Source organism: Haliotis asinina, chromosome 1 (assembly GCF_037392515.1).
Source record: "Haliotis asinina isolate JCU_RB_2024 chromosome 1, JCU_Hal_asi_v2, whole genome shotgun sequence".
Lineage (NCBI taxonomy): Eukaryota > Metazoa > Mollusca > Gastropoda > Lepetellida > Haliotidae > Haliotis > Haliotis asinina.
Window position 1 is genome coordinate 28,307,985 of NC_090280.1, and position 20,793 is coordinate 28,328,777.

The 20,793-nt window shown below is 41.3% G+C and overlaps 1 protein-coding gene across 1 annotated transcript in view; it reads right to left on the reverse strand.

Moving 5' to 3' along the window:
- Positions 1-18,973, reverse strand: part of LOC137290031 (ATP-binding cassette sub-family C member 2-like) — a 30,821-nt gene extending 11,848 nt beyond the window's left edge. Inside the window, exons 1-22 of the mRNA XM_067820896.1 lie at positions 18,864-18,973; positions 16,239-16,412; positions 15,988-16,113; positions 14,396-14,524; positions 14,022-14,144; positions 13,705-13,766; positions 13,070-13,201; positions 12,077-12,346; positions 11,042-11,222; positions 10,314-10,634; positions 9,372-9,509; positions 9,112-9,258; positions 8,584-8,668; positions 7,960-8,026; positions 7,453-7,579; positions 6,581-6,757; positions 5,720-5,887; positions 4,736-4,922; positions 4,335-4,506; positions 3,334-3,451; positions 2,230-2,530; positions 223-533 (exon numbers count right to left, since the gene is read on the reverse strand). Of these exons, the coding sequence (XP_067676997.1) occupies positions 223-533; positions 2,230-2,530; positions 3,334-3,451; positions 4,335-4,506; positions 4,736-4,922; positions 5,720-5,887; positions 6,581-6,757; positions 7,453-7,579; positions 7,960-8,026; positions 8,584-8,668; positions 9,112-9,258; positions 9,372-9,509; positions 10,314-10,634; positions 11,042-11,222; positions 12,077-12,346; positions 13,070-13,201; positions 13,705-13,766; positions 14,022-14,144; positions 14,396-14,524; positions 15,988-16,113; positions 16,239-16,412; positions 18,864-18,896 (3,549 nt within the window). The 5' untranslated portion in view covers positions 18,897-18,973. The remainder of the gene's footprint in view (positions 1-222; positions 534-2,229; positions 2,531-3,333; positions 3,452-4,334; positions 4,507-4,735; positions 4,923-5,719; positions 5,888-6,580; positions 6,758-7,452; positions 7,580-7,959; positions 8,027-8,583; positions 8,669-9,111; positions 9,259-9,371; positions 9,510-10,313; positions 10,635-11,041; positions 11,223-12,076; positions 12,347-13,069; positions 13,202-13,704; positions 13,767-14,021; positions 14,145-14,395; positions 14,525-15,987; positions 16,114-16,238; positions 16,413-18,863) is intronic.
- Between the last annotated feature and the right edge of the window lie 1,820 nt (positions 18,974-20,793).

The window sequence follows — 20,793 nt, forward strand, 5'->3', positions numbered from 1 at the left end:
CCCTACCTGTATGAAGATGATCATCACAATATTCCCTACCTGTATGAAGATGAACCACATCATCACAATATTCCCTACCTGTATGAAGATGATCATCACAATATTCCCTACCTGTATGAAGATGAACCACATCATCACAATATTCCCTACCTGTATGAAGATGATCATCACAATATTCCCTACCTGTATGAAGATGAACCACATCATCACAATATTCCCTACCTGTATGAAGATGAAGCATACAATGACGGGGACGGCAACAGCAAGGAACATCGGCGTGCTGTAGGAAATCACAACAAGGATGCTGATTAGATAGAAGATTAGTTCCAACCAAAACCGCAGCACTCGGGGAAGATGACCATCAACGACGTCAACGTCTTTTGTAAAACGATTCAGGATTCGTCCAGTTGGTGTTGTGTCGAAGAAGCTCATTGGCTGCTTGATGATGTTGTCAAGAAGGTTTCTATGTGTTACCTTTGCAGCGTCAACCATCCTTGTGTAAACAAGTAGTGTGTTGAGCATCACGATCACCGCTGAAACACAGAGTTCACTATAACTGGAACGCGTATCGATGCCACGAAACGTTAACCGTATCTGCAGTTTATCATGTTCTATACATCTTGCATATTCTATACACATATACAGCGGACACACACAGACACAGACACAGACACAGACAGACAGACAGACAGACACACAAATACATACATGTGCGTGCGTGCGTGTGTGCGTGCGTGTGTGTGTGTGTGTGTGTGTGTATTTTCAGCTCACTCACTCACTTGATGCCCCATGGTTAATAAGCTCTAACAAATAGTTTCCTTACACCAGTCACTGTAACATTGCATATGCTGGACATGTTTGCAGAGCTCCAAAGTATCTAAATAACGTCTTTCTTCGGACAATCTATTTTAACTTTTGACTCAAAACCGAAAGTTAATACTTTCACCGGCTAGAAATCAAGACACAATGCATTTTTCTATTCTCCAAGTAGCGTCTAATGAACTTTTAAGAATTACAGTCACCCGAATATGTTTTAATTTAACAACTCTCCTATTGTTACGTGGGTGTGTTTTTTTCTGATTTGCATATTGATTGTTTAGGTGATAGTTATCAGTGTGTCACAAAGCTTTGAGTTTTAAATTTGAGTTTTGGGTCACATATCGTATCATATGTGTATAATGGCAATAGCATTTAGCAGGTCCTCATGTTTTTAGCAGGCCTTCTTGTAAGCGCTACCTTTTAGCTGCCCTTGGTAATCTATTGTTTACTTCCTGTTCGCGAACGTTCTGACTAAATGGCGATACAGACACGCTGTGCTCAAATGCTCGCAACACTGTACCAGTATATATAAAGGTTGCTTCTTGTGTTGACGGACACAGACACGGACTACATTCATCCAGCCTACTTTCAACGTCTATATGCCAACAACATCATCTACATTCAAGATTCAAGATTGACACTCCGGGCCTGACTGCTCTCTTATTGGAAACAAACTCCATTTAGTATATCAGGTCTCACCGTAATACCAAGATTCTGGTAAGTTAAATATTTTATATTTGTGACCCATTACCTTAGACTTGTGACTCAACTGCATTGTACTAGAAATCTGTATTAGTAATTCATTGTAACGTGCTCATTGTTTGCTCAGTATATTATTGAATATTTTAGACTTGTCTGTGGTATATGGTGTTGGTTCAAAGGGGATCTCCTATACGTTTTGTCACAACAATTTATTAACTGTAACAAAATATGGAGATTTGGATTTGCTACCAGGTGGTCATATTCCGTGGAATAACATCTCCAGGAAAACTGACTAGTGCGACCATCTTCAGTCAGACTATCGTGCTCACCACCCAATTGTGACTGCTCTTGTTAAAGTCCTAAATTATCTACGACTTGACTTATTCTAGACGTTGGGTAGATGACGGATGAGGACTATTTTATGGATATACAACTTCTTTATCTGTTGCCTTCACAGAATAAACTTGTACATCCATGAACTAGTCCTCATATTTTATTTACGACTTGGTCTTGACAACAGCAGTCTAGGTATCGTAACACTCCTTGATTTAAGTTCGGCTTTTGAAACAATTGCTCATGATATGCTCCTCCATCATCTCAGGGTGATTTTCATGTTCACTGCACGGCTCTCTGCAGTCTCAAGTACTATCAACAATCAAATCTTAATCCAGTGGTTATGGTCTGATGGTGATCCACAACTCTACCCACCTTGAGTAAATGCAATTGCACAATACACTCCCAAGTAGTAGTAGGACAACGACTGAAGTTTGTCCTTATCTGCGCTGTCCACAGTCACATTGAACAGGGTTCCCGTCGTGTTTATTTTATTCGTGTAGTTCCCGGTCTGGAGATGGACTATCGTCTTCAGCCTTGGGTCCTCGGTCCAGTGACTGAGCCATACGTTGGACATAGCCCAGGCGATGTTGTACATGACATACAAAACTATAATTCCAGCTGCAGACACCCAGCCAATAACAGAGAAGTAGGATTTCAATATTGAATACTTCACCTAAAACAAACATATAATTGTATTACTGGACATGGATACTTCATCCAAAGATAACCGTATGAATACACTCCTAAAACATCGGGTTTTATCGCCTTTCCAACTCTCTTTTTTATATTTCGGTTTCTCTCCCTATCGGTCTCTCATCTAATTTTATGGCTTTCTCAACCCAAGTTATCGCTTGCTCATGTTTGTGTCCCGCTTTCCCGCTGTATTGCTCTCTCATCTGTTTTATCGATTTATCTCCTCTTGTTTTGTTTTACAGCTGCAAGAAGGCGATAAAACGAGACGAGAAAACAATACTTACATATCTCATCTAATGTTATCGCTTTCTCGTCACCTTTTCTCGGTTTCTCATCTCGTGTTAACGCTTTCTCGACTCGCGTTATCCATTTCTCGCCTCTTGCAATCACGTTGTCGTTACAGAAGGAAAGAAAGCGATAATATGTTCAATTATGGGCGCGATAATACGATGTTCCTTCGCGGCCAACATATCTTCTTCTATACAGGAGGCCATTGTGTCTAATCCTCAAATCAGATCCTCCCAAGCTGATATGAAACACTATTGTTATTCAGTGAAGTTTTAATGGATATTTTTCGTAGTACATGTAACCGTGCTTGTAGGCATCAGGAATATCAGAATGAATGAATAAATGAATGAATGAATATTCAATAATTGTCCAGCTATTCGGCATGAACCAGCAATTATGAATTCCAACATATGCTCATATACAACAGTACTCTCGGGATAACCTGAAAGACAATTTAAAAGATGAAGGGTATGAGGCAAAGATGCATCTACGTACATTGCCCGACTCTGTATATTCATCCTCAATTAGTTTGTACTCTTCTCCACCAGTCGCCTCTTCTGCTACATACACTTCCGGGTTCAGATCACAGTCCATGTTACCACTTGCCACTGACCTAGAACACAGAGTAACTATGTCTGCTTCCATTTATGGACGGTGATGCCATATGTCAATGACTGGTTAAGAATAATTGTACCAACAACTATCAAATTATCAAATGACATTTTGTATTGGTTTTGGACTTTTGTCAGCCATGGAATATCACACATTCCCTTAAAATATATGTTCTTTTTATGACATTTTATGGCCAGCACTATAAAGCGCAGGCCACTGGGGTAGCCCAGTACTTAAAGCGTTCGTTCGTCACGCCGAAGATCCAGGCTCGATTCTCAACATGGGTAGAATGTGTGAAGCTGGTGTCCACTGCCATGACATTGCCTGAATATTGCTGATAAAAACCGCGTTAAATTAAACTGAAGCATTCAAAGTGTTCTCAAACAGTATCCGTGACGATCCGGGTTAGAACTGATCTTCAGGAACCCATGTCTGTCGTAAGAGGCAACTAACGGGATCGGGCAGTCAGGCCCACTAACCTGGTTGACACATCTCGTGTAACATTTGGGTAGATAGATGCTCATGATGTCGATCACTGGATTATGTACAGACAGTCACAATGCAGGTGGAATATTGCTGCGTACAACGATCAACATCAAACGGACTTAAAAGACAGAACTCGTTACGTTAAAGGGCCTGTTGTTTATCACGGTACTGAGGAGTATTTCAGCGTTGTGCCATGATGGTACACTGTTCAGTCTGAACCAGGCATACCAGTGGCTGACATTATGAGCATTCATTTGCACAATGACATGCCACAACGACGTCTGACTACACCTTTACTCGCCTCCTCCTGCGGGTTGTTGAAGATCAGTTTTGATTGTGCTCTGCTGATGAAATCATCCGGAAAGAACAGACTGATATTTTGTATTAGCGTTAAATACCACATAGATCCGAAAATATTCTCCTTGTGATGTCTGTGTCTGAGAGTTGTCTCGGATTCTGATGACAATTGACGAAGTAACTGTGGACTGTGGAGATAATCCGAAAGCTTCGACGGCGAGAGACTGGGCGACGAAAGAGTGTTCTTTGACAGGGTGCTACGGATTTCTTGCACTGAAATTGTTTAGATTATAAATTGTAAGATTATATCATTATACACTAATTTCAAATTTTAGTTCTTTATAACGATATTTGATTTTACTTTCGAGTCAAGTGTTTAACACGTGGCAAGGGCTAAAAACCCGTTTGCAAAGGAACCGTATCAGATTTCATCTTTTTAGACTGGAAAATGTCTTTCCGCTCGTATTATATACATGAGACTCGTAGACTTTATTTTGCTTACAATCTTCATCCTCCAGGTTGTCATGGTTCCCTTCCTGTAAATATGTCTTTAGGAACTGCGCAAATGGTCCGTCATGATCAAGAAGGTCTTCATACGATCCAACCTCGGTTATCTCCCCTTGATCCATCACTACAATGACGTCGACCATAGGTAGCCAGTGAACGCCATGAGTCACAAGTACTCGGGTCTGAAAGAAGAGCCAACAGTTTAACTATAAGTAAATACACTATATGTCAGTGATAACAAACTCAAATGGATAACTAACCTTAGTCTGATACAGGAATATAACATAAAGAAATATACAGAACAACTACATGTCCTGGTCTTGTCTGCCACTGGCCATTTTTGGTGGAAAAACATCGACGTTGGCATCTGCATCAACGAGCTTTCGTTGCAACTGTTCGTCCGTATCGTGATTAGAACGATGTTAATGTGATAACCCGAGCTGCCCTAATTTGTCACCCATTGGACACAATTATCTGGAATGAAATGGAGCGACGGTAACGACGCCATCCGAAGCTTCCGGAAAGGCTGCACGAACTCCAGCAACTTCTACCCCGGATATGGAATGACCTTCCCGTAGACGTTCAATAAGTCATTGTTGTTAGTAGCCTGGGTCTGGATTTTCGAAGCTGTCTTAGCGCTCAGATAGTCGTAAGTTAATTTTAATGTATGGCACTTGCGACAATCTTAGCGCCAAGAGAGCTTCGAGAATCTAGGCCCTGGCCAGCACCGGATAGACACACTCGCTGCTAACCGCGTGAACAGGTAAACCCCTTCGTGTAATGTGGCATATCTGCCCCCTGACTCTCTGAAGGGTTTAAAGCAACTTCCAGTTCCTGCACAGGAGGATACTTTTGTTTCACAGGACGACCAACCATGTCAGAGAAATGGGCCAGTGGGTTAGGATTATGGCTCATTCACCTTTGAGATATGTACGGGTGTGTTTTTTTGTGTGGATATGTGTAGAATTTGGCCCCTCACCTTTTCTTTCAGCACCCCCTGGCGTCCTATAACATGACGGAAGATGTGCTTGCCAACATGGGAGTCCACAGCGCTAAGAGGATCATCCAACAGATATATGTCTTTGTTACTGTATACAGCTCGGGCAAGTGACACACGCTGCTTCTGTCCTCCACTCAGGTTGATGCCCTGTAAACGATATTAATAGTAGCACTAGCATTTCTAAAACAGCAGTCGGCGCAGTTAGGGACCCTAATGCAAAAAAGTATTAATGTACTATCGTCATCAGATGCATTGTTCTCCTATGTCAGTGTTCATCTTTTTTTTTTACCATGATTACAGTAGCTTCGTTGCTCCTGTATCTGTTCCCACAGCGACTGAGTACGGCGGGTGTCTGCTTGTTACCCTTTTCCTATGCCTGTGTCTACTATGAGTACGACAGGAGTCCATTACGTGTTTCCCGTATCTATGTCTACATTGACTACGACAGATGCAAGTGCCTGCTTGTTTCATATCTCTGTCTACACTGACCACGTCAGATGTCCATTGGCTACGTGTTTTTTTATACATATGTCACGGTGGCAATATGAAAGACGTTCAATGGTTACGTGTTACCCATATCTGTGTCTACTGGGACCATACCAGATGTTAACTGACTACATGTTTCCTGTATCTGTGTCTACTGCGATCACGTCAGATGTTCACTGGCAACGTGTTTCCCATATCTATGTTTAGCGTTACTACGCCAGGGTGCATTGGTGTCTACATTGAGCAGGTGTCTTGAAGTAGTATTTAATGTCTGTGTCTACTGCAAGCATGACATGTGTTCATTAATTCCCCTTTGTATATCAGTGTCAGTCATGACCAAGACAGGTGTCCTACCTTTTCGCCTATCTCTGTGTTGGCTCCACCAGGGAGTGTCTCCAGGTCCGACTCCAGGGCACATGCTTTTATAACATCCAGATACCGTTTTTCGTCCGGTTCAGAACCGAAGACAATGTTAGCTTTGAGGGACAAGTTTTGTATCCAGGCCTCCTGTGGCACGTACGCCACATTTTTCTGAAAACAAACATAAGATCGAATCATAGACATCAACAGAACAAGAGTTCAATCGAGTGTCCATATTAGCAACACTGGACAGTCTTCAGAACCATATCCAGGCCACTCCCCCTTGCTTGTAAGCAGAATTTCCCTCTTGATATATTACTGAATGTACTGTTCCACACCAGCCCAACTAATTAATCTAATTATTACTCGCCCGTTGAAGATACTGCAGTGTAATATTTTCACTTCAGTATTACGCTAGTGTAATACCGCTTGACGTATGACGTCAAAATGGTTCAAAGTTGTGACGTCACAATGCTAATGTTGATGTCGCGATTTTACTAGACCTTGCTTGACTGAGAGTCCTCACACTGTAGGAAATTTCGCCACAGTTTCTGCCAATTTATGTTGGCGAGTAATAAACAGAATACTAAACTCGCTTCCGTGAAATACCATTTTCATTAAACTCGTTAAAGATTTAGTATCAAACTCGCTTTCGCTCGTCTGATACCAAATCATTAACTCGTTTAATAAAAATGGTATTACACGGAAGGTCGTTTAGTATCCTCTATATATTACAAGGGTGTTAATCGCGTGGACATATTGTGATGGTGTTAATATAGGATGTGTGAATTGGTACCAAAATAGTCGTTTTAATCAATGTCAGTGATCCTATGAACATCACAAGTACCAGGTGGGTCAGTACTCACTTTCATGGCCGCATGGCCCTTCAGCTTTCGCATCTCCCCCAGCATCGCCGACAGCAGCGACGACTTGCCTGCCCCAACTGATCCCACAATGGCCACTAGCTGGCCAAAAGGCACAGACAAGTTGATGCTGAAATAAGTCACAATACGGTGATTCACGTTAAGTTCAATATGTCAATCAGGACTTTCAATCTGTATTGTCCAATGAAAGTCTGCATTGGTATGACAATTGCATAGATCGGTGGCTATGCTGTTGTGCTGTTGATCATTGGACTGTGTCACTCCAGACTCGATTATTTCCAGACCGCCGCCAAATAGTTAGAATACTGCGGCCACCCAGTCATCGGTATGACTGTGGTATACAGGTACACTTGTTGTCGTGAACATTGTGGCTACTCTGTGTATTGTCTTGCACACTGGTTGCAAACAATCGTTGGGACGCGCATTATCTCCATACACACTGATTTCTATCGATCTCCAAGTTCAAAATCATTTCATTCCAGTACTTACTTTTTCAAGGTGAACTCTGAGTCTAGATTCCATGTGAAGGTAGCTCTGTCAATACTGATTGCAATTCCTGAATAAGAATTATGAATACATCATATTAATTATGGCTTTCCAATTTTAGAAGCATCATCAAAATACATATAAATTTTCAGCTGTTTACTGAAAGGACCGTAACTAAAGATTGTTATCAAATACTGAGATCAAAACAAGAAAACATATCCAAGTTGTTTGCAGGTCATTTTCATTGGAGACGTCACAGGTTCAACTTGATTCCGACCTTGACAATGCGGTAAGAACGAAGGCGAATTGATAATATGAATTAAATGTGAACCTACGAGAACCGAGCAATGCCTACAGGAGCATGGTATTCACAGTTTGGACAGCAGTCGGAATGGATGTGCGTACACTCGTGTGCATGTCTGCAAGCGAGCTGAGCCAGGTATTTTGATTAGTGAACATGTTCGTTACAAGTGTACACACAAGGCGAAAGTACATAAAGTCTCATACGACAGTAGAAAGGCGTCACTCCATGAAAGACAGGTTTGACCTTGACCACGGAATGGTGAAGGTGACAGGTATGAAATAACGTGCGGAAACCCCTTCCTGTTCCCTACTCAGATACTCGACCTTCCGCGGTGATGGCGGACACGGTACTTGGCTCCAGGTCCTCCTCAGCAAGATATTTGTTCAGACGCTTTGTTGACAGACTTGCCTGAAACCGAGGCGACACGCTTGCTTCAATACGGTAGATGGCCGTATCACTATGGTTATCAAGTCAGGAAAATATTCTAGCGGTCGTTACACTTTACGGTTTGTGAAGTTATGTTGTTCCATCGCTTTCACAATAGAAGTAGAAGACAAAAGTCTTTCCACATCCCGTCTCCAATGTCTTTGATAACAGATCGGCCATTTAACTTTTTGGATATAGGGGTTGTGAGAATGTTTGGGGTATTTATTGATACATCATACTATTTCTAAGGATTAGGTACGCAAATTAAAACAATATTTGAGTTAATTGGAGAGGAGTAGACCGGAGTAGAGAGGACTCAGAGGACAGGAACGGAGTTGATTCTAGCGGAATTAAATCCTTAGACCCCAATGAGAATGTCCTAACTGCAAAGTTCTAAATTTGAGTAACACATCTACAAAAGCTACCTGTGCTAGAGTGGAGATACACATGGGCAGCATGTTCATAGCTCCCCTCAAGTAGTTGAAGAGAGCGACAGAGACGAAAGCTGTTTCGGAGCTCATGAACGCAGTGGGAGATGTCATAATGTACGTTACAAAGCTGGCAATCGTTATCTGAAAAACACAGAATACATCGTTCTATCTACCTCGCCAGCATGGTCTATTACTAAACCATTTATAATGGGAAGGTTAAATGTGTGGAATGCACAGTATAGAGAGTGACATACCAGTGTTGGGAAGCCGATCCACAGGAAGACGAGCAGAACCTCAAACAGTGCTATTTTCATGACGACTTTCATCTCCTTGTCCCTGATAGCCATGATCTTGTCTCTAAATGATCCTTCCCAGGCGTAGAGTTTCAGCACCTTAACAGCAACGACAACAACGGTCTTGGAATAATGTCACCCTTGAAGATTCGGGTAAGAATTCGTCATTTACGACCCCAGTGGAGTGTCAACCAATCCATTTGGAAGAAAATATATCATTGTTTGTCGTAAGAGGCACCTAAAAGGATCGGATTGTCAGGCTCGCTGACACAAGGTTGACACATGTCATCGTATCCCAAATGCGTTGTCAGCGTAGTCGTCAAAGTGAACAATCCCTGTGGTGAACTGGCTGGACCATAACAAGTGATAATTGCAACGCAAAGAAATCGCACATTAACAACCTAACAGATTCGTTTTGAATTTACCATCAATGGTATGAGAAAAGGATATTATTGGTAACATCCTGATATCTTTAACATCTGTCTGTTGTGGTATGTTATATCAATATTTTTGCATCGGAGATGTCTTCAAGTGTGCATTGCGCATATTAATCAATAGGTTTTCAAGAAAATGTCATTGCGTAAATCATTTATCCCAACCACAATCCATTTTGGAGAAAACATAGCATTGCATAAATCGATTAATGCAACTACAATCCGTTTGGAAAGACATTGTTTGAAACATTCAACGCAACCCCCTTGATACAGATACTGCCTACTGGCCACCTGATGAAGAAGAACCAAGCATACGCTCACAAACGTCGTGTCATTCACAATAAAGAAGTTGACATCCATAAATACTGCTTTTCTTTTTCCCAGTAGAACGTTGGCAAATCCATCTTGAAGAACATATAACATTGTTTCAATCATTCAGCACAAACTATTACAACAGGGCGTTATATACCTTGATTCCGTTCAGTAGTTCTCCCATGTTCTTCAGCCTCGCGTCCTTGTGCTTGAGCTGATGGTTGAACAGGTCTCGGTGGTACATGGACAGTTTGTACTGGAAGGGGGCCAACACCAGCATGATGACCACCCCGGTCAGGAAGGCGAGCCCCAGGACCTGGTACAGCTGGTAGAAGCAGATGATGAAGATGATTGGAGCTGACCACACAATCCACATCTGCATGACGGCTTGCTCCACCCTCTGGACGTCCACGGACATCAGATTCACGATCTCACCCGTCGTGTACTTCTTCCGAGACTCGTTATTCATGGTCAGGGCCTGGTGAAAAACTCCACATCTTACACTGACATCAGAGATATTACTTAGTAACATCAACGGGTTCAAAGAATGTTCGATGTTCATTTCATCATCTTGGAACTTTCTATGGTTCTATTTTTGTACCATTTGTCCATATGTATATATTTATCAATATTATACAGGAGAAATATCTTGTTTCATAACAAACAGAGAAGGAGGAAGTTCTATGAGTGTACAATTTCTTTATTACTCTCGGTGCTAACAACGCTATGAAGCAAGAGTTAGTGATGTAGAATACTGTGCAGCAGCTGGACTGAAACGTCGCTCAAACTAATAACAAAGAAAGTGTACATTCATAGGACACTAAATGCCACCCAAAGGCATTTTTGACAATAGTTAAATCACCGATTCCAAAGCCCCATCTTCACCTTCTTGTAGACTGCCGACATGAGACCAGTCCTGACACCAAGGGCGACGTTCTCGGCAGTGAAGAAGCTCCTGGTCTGCAGCAGTGACAGCATGGCGCTGATACATACGAAGGCAATGACGATGCCATAACCTTGCCACGCCGGTTCCGACTCCTTATTCTCCACGTAGTACATTAGTCGCCTGCAAGACAGCCAAAACACTCATCCGTAACTACTCGGGTCATTCCGGAAACCTTCTTGCAGGTTACGGAAAGAGGCGAGTAGTTACGAATGCCAAAACACTCCTGGGAAATGGTTCAACTGGTCTTTGGATGTCAGTGTGGATAATCGTAATCGCTATTGCTTGGACTTGAACTGAACATGTGCAGATTCCCGTGAAGATACGGTTTAACATTTGTCTGCAGTAACCCATGTTTGTCATAAGAGGTGACTAACGGGATCGGGTGGTCAGACTCGATTATTTACAAACATCCGCCATGTGGATGACGCATGTCAACGTATCCCAGCAACGTAGATCTATGACCATGCAGTCGATCACTGGATCGTCTTGTCCAGACTCGATTGTTCACAACCAACCGCTATATACTCGCATATTCCTGAGTGCGGCGTTAACAAACAAACAAACAAACAAACAAACAAAGATCATATGGTAACAGACGATCCTTTTTAGTCAGTCCCATCTTCAATTTTTGGCTTACTAAAGGGATTAGGAACTATACAGTGCAATGTTAACAGCAAGTGTTCATGAGGTCGTACTCCATAAGAATTTGCGGAATCGCCCTTTTCAAGAGGCTGGCATTCTTGAATGAGCTGAAAACATTCATTAGATGGACGTTTAATGACAATCTGACATGTACGTACTGATTAGAAATACTATATTAAACATTCTGACGAAATAGTTTTTCCCCCAAATTAGATTCCCGTAATCGCAATGGTAGATCGTAATTCTCTAGTACAAATCACACATTCAGAACGCATTTATTTACTGTTATGATCATGTTTGATCAATGGTTGCCGTTATTTATTATGACGTACTTCAACAGGTAGGGATTTAGAACCAGGAACAGCTCAGACGAGATCCTGAACAAATGTGACTTCATCAGTTTACAACCATGAGTCCTGAACAATGTGCGTAGTAGGGAAGGCCTGTGAGCTCGTTTCTCCGGTATTCCTGTATTTGCTCCCTCTTTGACTATCAGATCGGGGAGAGTTTTCTTTCTTCTTTGTGACAGGTCAACGTCTTCGGAAAACTCAAGAAGATTCTGTCTTTCTCGAGGAAGATGTCTTGACAATGCACTATCCAGTCTGCAAAGAGGGTTTAACAGAAATATCTACTGGTTGTTTGAAGTTTGACATGTCAACATTGGGTGAGAAAATATTTCAAATGTGAAGCCTTAATGTAGGTCAAGTCTCAGAGGCCTTACTCTGGTTAAGGTAAGGACAACACGGGGGACAAGGAAAACCGTTGTGGTTCCTGGTTAAATCTTTCACCTTGCTACATGCGGTGGAACATAGCATGCACGTCTTGGTTAGAGCTTACGCTTACATGGACGCATCTTGTGTCTCACTGCTGGACCACTAACTTAGAAAATGAGGACATTCCTTTGTAGCTGCCTCCAATATAGCTGACTTATGGCAAGACTAGTTAAAACGGGGACGTACGTAGTCGATCTATGATGGACCATATGATGGTACACTTGCAGTCCAGTGTATGAAACTTCGAAAAATACCAAGAAGCCCACATGGCTGATAACTGAAAAGTGTTGCTGGCCCTGTTAACATGTAACCAGCCCTGTATTAAAAATAGAAACTGCGACATAAGGTCTTAAAATAATGTTATTCATGAATTACCTGTAATGAGGTCAACGTAAACATGTGCATAGCAAATTTCAATCCTCGGATAGAAATCAGACACAGATACGTACGGACCTACTTTCGATCTCTGGGTTACAAATAAGGCATAGATACATAAGAGCCAACCTTCGATCTCTGTTTTACAAAACAAGAAACAGATATGTGGCAGAATACCTTGCAGCTCTCTGCCGCTCCCGTTGCCATGTGTCCAGGAAATGAGGTACGGTGGCTTCACTCTTCAGTAATGGAGGAAGGTCGTACACATCATCATTTTGAAGAGGTCTTTTCCAACCTTTCCACATTGTGCTGCAACATGCACTATCTGCCAGTTATTGTATCGATAAAGAATAAAGAACAAAACAATAAACCATAACATAATGCTAACGCGGTGTAACACTGGAATAAATAACATTATGGGAGAGCAAACTTAAAAATCACACAGGTAATTGACAAGGGTGTAATATGTACATCATTAAGTGAGTGAGTTCCAGTAATATCAGGATAATATTGATTGATGTCGGGTATCGAACACGAACTTCAACGTGACGAGCGACCAATTCAACAACTTGTCTATCTCTCCGCCCCTGTACAACATTGAGAGGAAGCTGGTTATTTATTAACTTGCTGTCTGTTGTGTTAATCAAGTGAATATGCCTTTAATACATCTGTGACATGGGCAGTGACCACACACACACACACACACACACACACACACACACACACACACACACACATATATATATATATATACATACATATATACACATGTCGAGAGGAGGCTGTCAACAAATGATAGACTGTGAACGCACCTGAAGGTCCATGAGAAGAGGAGTCTGTTTAAGAAGGACGCCCTGAGAGCAGGACAGGGAATCTGAAAGCATGGCTCTATGTTATATAATACACTGTAGGCAGTTTCAGTCAGGGTGCTGGTTCACCTCCTTGACTGACAGTGAACGACTGCATATGAAGTGTTCATATGCCTGATCTACAGGGTTAACGTTACCGTTGATACTGTTACGTTGGTGAGTATAAGTCATGCGGTGGTATAACACCTGTCCCTCACCCGTTGATACTGTTACGTTAGTGAGTATATGAGTCATACAGTGGTATAACACCTGTCCCTCACCCGTGTGGACACTTTGTCAACGACGTGGTCGGTGTTGTCGGCAAAGGAGCACAGGACTATCTGCAGAAGCAGGAAGCCGTAGTGGAGGTAGAAGAGAGACACTTCCACCGTACCTCTGCCTTGCTGCATGAAAGTATGGGGACAGTCAGTGACTAGATCATTTAAGGAATTATATTGAAATGTTTTAAACAAAAGAAAGTGACAAAACTGATTGGTTTAAAAGTCACACAGATCATGCACGAGCCAGTAGATTTTGAATTTCGATACGGATACGGATGATGCGCGATAGTCTTGTATGAGAGTGTGTAAAATGAGGTGACGTCACGCAAGACACGTGACATCTAGCAGATAAAGATAACATATCACATACGTACCCATTGTAAAATGAGTGAGTAGAACGGAATGACGTCACACAAGATATGCAGCAGCCAGAATATGTAGAGAGGACACGAACTTGAGACACCTCGTCGTCTTGACAACACGGTTAATGTGATGCTGAGAATCTGATGGACAGATACATGACAATTACAAAAATAGACGGTTTAAATACATAACTGTACAACACAGTCATGCTGTGAACTATAGCTGTAAAGAACCACTGCGTTTTGTCCGTTATGACCATGGTCAGTTTTGTCACACCTGGTCCTGGCCAGAAGGCCATTCCGTTCTATTCGTCAGTTTTGTAATATGCAAGTTGGTTATAAACGTAATGTACTGGATTGGTATAAAGTTGTGCTTTTGTTGATAATAATGTCTCATTAATCAACTTTCAGTTGGGTCACAACAGTTGGTTGGGGTTTGAACTTGCATCTTGAACTTAGGCTATGTAACTTCACCTGTTAGGACTAAGTTACCTACCCTTTGTTCAGGATGCGGTTAATAGTGAGGGAATTCCAGTAATTTCTAAATGATCGTAGTGTGTCACAGTGTTTGCTAGACTGTTGCTGTGATGTACGGTGCTACTATTCATCCGTCTGTAAACATCGATGTTTTAAGTGGCCTCGTCTTCATTCACCTTTTACAGCTGTCCACAATCTTCAATCAGAGTATCCTGGTTTATTCAATTTGTGGGTGTGGGTGTAAAAAGGAGACTAACAAGCCTTTTATCTCAGGAATGTGTGAACCGTAACTGTATACTTAACAATGGGGAAATCTCTTACCAGCACTATCTCAGTGCGAGCAAAGTGATAATGAACACAGAACGTCTGGTTATGTTCGTTAGAAATCGGTGTTGGGTTTGACCCGTCGGAATTATTCTGTATTTACTAGGTTCTGTATATATATATATATATGTGCATGTATGTATGTATGTATGTGTGTGTGTGTGTGTGTGTGTGTGTATGTATGTATGTATGTATGTGTGTGTGTGTGTGTGTATGTATGTATATATATATATATATCCACACACACACATACATACATACATACATACACACACACACACACACACACACACACACACACACACACACACACACACACACACATATATATATATATATATATATATATATATATATATATATATATATACACACACATATATATATATATCCACACACACACATACATACATACATACATACATACATACACACACACACACACATATATATATATCCACACACACACACACACACACAGAGAACCTAGTAAATACAGAATAATTCCATGTAGAAATATATTCCATGTATACATACATACATACATACATACATACATACATACATACATACATACATACATACATACATACATACATACATACATACATACATACATACATACATACATACATACATACATACATACATACATACATACATACATACATATAGGTTCATATGGTAGGAATCAAACACGGGTCTTCGGGACGAGCGAACGCTTTCACCACTAGGCTACCCTGCCGCAACGATGTAAAAACAAATGACGTTCAAACTGAAACGGCATCGACAGTCATACTTACATAGGTTGCTAACTTCAACATAGCAGCTGAGTAGAAAGATGTAGTGATGTCGTGAAGACCTGTTTCTCCCGATATAGCCCTGATGACGTCACCGATGACGCAGATCGTCATTCCAGCAATAAGTACCTGTGTCATATTGACGTGTTACATTGGTTAAAATAAATTATGTCACACATTATATATTTGTAATCATCAGTTATCTTAAATATCGAAAGAAGTTTTCACAAACGAAAGGTTTATCAACTACTCACAAGTTTTGCTATTGTAATTTTTGTAAGATGCAGGCGTTCCGTGAGAGACATGAGGTGCCCGAGGAAGACTGGGAGAGTCAGCCACAGCCAGCCACAGGGCACCCACACCAGCACAGTATGATGAAAGCATGGCGGGAACTCTGGCCATGTGTTGTTCAACAACAGGTCCACGTCCTGGAATATAGAATAAAATACTGAAGGGTGGGGGGCTATTATATGATAGACTGAAACCACGTAGCACCCACGCCTACACCGTGTCATGACCACCGTGTCGGGACCACGTTCAGCGGCAGATCCACGTCCTGGAATATAGACTAGGAGCAACACTGCGACCACAACAACAGAGTCACGCCTTGGAACAGATCGGACTTAGTCTCAAATAGACTCTGTTCTGAACAAAGAGTGACCTGTGAAGGTTCATCGTATACAACGTGTGCAATGCTTCTCCTCTCCCATCTGCAGATCACTCAGTGCCTTCAGGCCACAGCTAGGGATCCGCGTTCATTTAAAGTCATGTTCCGATTACATTTCATTTAACTGACTTGCAACAACGTTTTCCAGGGTACGTTTCTACATGTTTCGAGAGACTACATAACTAAGGCATAAAGCTGGATATACAAACACATACCCCCATATAAAGTTGTGCTTATGTAAAAGACTGGACTGTTATTTTTCGACATTCAATTTGTACCATGGAACACAATTTGCTGCGCTCATAGATTTGTGATATTTCCCAATAGGGAACATGTATTTTATGATATTTGCCCCCGGGGTACATATTGCTCCAGGGATTAGTTACCATGAGGTAAATAGTTCCATGTAAACTAGGCTTTATGCCGTATTCAACTACTCGTTTTGTATAGATATGTTTGATGCAATATTCATCAAGAAACAGTAAACTTTCTCATCCTTAAACAGCACCGTGAGTTACCATATCAAGATGACTGATATATTATTTGATTTTCTCTGATCTTTAGCACTGAATAAATTCCGTACTCACAACGTGGTTGTCACAATCTGTGATACAAGTGGAGGATCACATTCTGTTGCATGCAGCAAATGTATGTTATTCTATGCCGGTAGAAGACATGCACATTTGTATGCGAGACCATATTCACAGAGATCTTCCTTGCGGAGATGTCGTCACGTGTGCACCACGGGTTTAGAGAATGACACTTCCTGTCCTCACAAAACTGTGGTCTCAGTGGAATTCGTCATAAGCAATAGTAAAGGAACCATGTGTGGGAAGTATACGTGACTACTGATCATGTAATGATGTCTTGAGGAATAGACACTTCCATCGTTTAAGGAATATAGAAACGGAGAATAAGCACGACCACTAATCATGAAATATTTTTTTTGAGAATTCACACGTGTACTACCCCTGGAGGACACACAGGTGTACTGTTGATGTCATCATGTCGTGGATAATGCAGACTGATGAACGAGAATACACACATCTACTGATCTTTGAAAGTATCCCTGTCTCTCAGTTGTGGATAATACACACATCTACTGATCTTTGAAAGTATCCCTGTCTCTCAGTTGTGGATAATACACACATCTACTGATCTTTGAAAGTATCCCTGTCTCTCAGTTGTGGATAATACACACATCTACTGATCTTTGAAAGTATCCCTGTCTCTTAGTTGTGGATAATACACACATCTACTGATCTTTGAAAGTACCCCTGTCTCTCAGTTGTGGATAATACACACATCTACTGATCTTTGAAAGTATCCCTGTCTCTCAGTTGTGGATAATACACACATCTACTGATCTTTGAAAGTATCCCTGTCTCTCAGTTGTGGATAATACACACATCTACTGATCTTTGAAAGTATCCCTGTCTCTTAGTTGTGGATAATACACACATCTACTGATCTTTGAAAGTATCCCTGTCTCTCAGTTGTGGATAATACACACATCTACTGATCTTTGAAAGTACCCCTGTCTCTCAGTTGTGGATAATACACACATCTACTGATCTTTGGAAGTATCCCTGTCTCTCAGTTGTGGATAATACACACATCTACTGATCTTTGAAAGTATCCCTGTCTCTTAGTTGTGGATAATACACACATCTACTGATCTTTGAAAGTATCCCTGTCTCTTAGTTGTGGATAATACACACATGTACTGATCTTTGAAAGTACCCCTGTCTCTTAGTTGTGGATAATACACACATCTACTGATCTTTGAAAGTATCCCTGTCTCTTAGTTGTGGATAATACACACATCTACTGATCTTTGAAAGTATCCCTGTCTCTTAGTTGTGGATAATACAGACGTCTATTGACCTTGGAGATTACACACATGTACTGCTCCTGGATAATACACACGTCTACTGATCTTAGAGAATACACATTCCTACTGATCTTGGAGAATACACAGTTCTATTAATCTTGGAGAAAACAGATTTCTACTGATCGTGGAAAATACACACATCTACTGGTCGTGGCGAATACTCATTTCTACCGAACTGGGAGAAAACACACGTCTATTGATCTTCCAGAATACCCATGTACACTGATCTTGAAGAATACACATGCCCACTGGTCTTGGAGAACACACCCGTCTACTGATCGTGGAGACGTAAAGTCACTATAATCACAGACCACTTACCAATATCAAAGATTCCCCACAGAAGCCGGTCATCGTGTAGTATTTACTTGACCAAGTGAGTGGAAGTTATAGTCAAAGTTGTTTCGTCATATCATTGTGTAATCTCTCCTTGAGGACATCCACGTGGGCAGTATACCTGGGAAAATGATAAGACAAGGATAGTGTGTTTGTGTGTTGAAGAGTTGGGTGAACGTCATTGGGTGACTGCGTGTGAATGCTTTAGTTGGTGAATGCTTACACCTCCCTCCCTCCCTCCCTCTCTCTCTCTCTCTCTCTCTTTCTTTGTGTCTATGCGTGAAGTACATAGCTATCCATGTAAACAAGGAATGCACATACATTGTATGCTGTATTCTATCTCGATTCATTATCAGTCTGAAGTATCAGTCTGAAGCGTACGATGTAAGCATGACTGCACGTACATTCTGTCTTATATCTCCATACATTATCAGTCCGAAATATCTGTTTCATGACTCACTGTAAAAGATGACACCTTTATTCTATTGTTATCACGGTCAGTTAACGATTGTTATGTTTCAAGGCCACACGACTCCCGGCCTATTTCTGACCAACATACTGTCGCTCATTCACCACCAATTCCGCAATGTTCTGTCTCCTGTGGTTAATATGTCGACGCGTTTATTGTTTACCCATTTGGATTTGAAACACTTATACATTTTCCCGTAAATTAGGTACAGTTAGGTAAAAGGAATGTGTGCATTGTTTTGTTTATGAGAGATTAATTTCTGTTGTTGGTACAATTTGTCAAAACTATTTCTTGTTCAACAACGCTGGTCTGCAAGAAGCATTGACGTTATTGTAGAGAGATTACAATGGTGATGATTGCCGTACACATATACTGCAGTCGAGTTTGCGGCTGCTATATTACGTCACCCAATCTTAAAATGATTTCATTGAGAAATACATGAATGACCCCGAAAAAGTCAGAGTAAAACATCAAAGAGATATGAAATATAAGCTCAGCGTTAAAGAAAGATCAAAGATGATTAGTTACATATACATATAATATTATTGCTTTGAAACTCGTAAGGGCTTATAAAGATATTAACGAAAACTGTAGGAAGGCGCACATATAATCTCCAAAACAAGGCCGAAGGATCGTCAGCAGTACACTCAAATGGAGCCATGAGAGCCGTATACAAACGCACGTACGTGTGTTTGAATCTCTCATCGTCATCATCGTTATACTTATTAAAAACGTCACTTTATGCAGCACAATTCATGACGGGTACGAGTCTCGTTGGAGGTTAAGAGAAAGGGTCGAGTGGTGACGGATGTGTCGCTGTTTGGAATCTTTGGTGTAGGTGGGTGGTTTGAATCCAACGATCTGTGCGTGGCGTGGTTACAGCTGGACGGCCATTCGGGGAAGGTCTGCAACGACAGCGTTAGGTTGATAACGTCTTCACAGGCGGCATATGGTGTTCCTGTGCACGCAAAACATCTCTGCAACGTTAGGCTTTGGTGTTTCAGTCTGAAGCATTTTTCATGGCTCGCCATCTTTCATTTTCAGTGAAACGGGGTATAAAGAAATAAAAGCAAATTTGTGTTTTGCGGATCGTCGACGTCTGAACAATGACGTGCATGACAACGAGACACTTTTTAAAGGGCACGTTTCATGTCTTTTCCATACGGACTATATGAAAACACGAGAGACGAGTGCATATAAAAACACTGACAGGGTCTTGTCCGGGTTGTGGATTAAGTATATTATTAAGGATATTAAAATGCGTTGTGATAACAATTCTCATTTATATAAGCAAATGTGTTGATCGCACTAACCTTTGCCATAATATATATGTATATATGGAACGCTTTTTTATAGGAGCAGAACAACATGAAACATTCTCCTAGCCAACACATCTCCTGTTTGTTTTTGAAAGAGAACCAGTGAGTTGTTTTGTAGCCATAATGA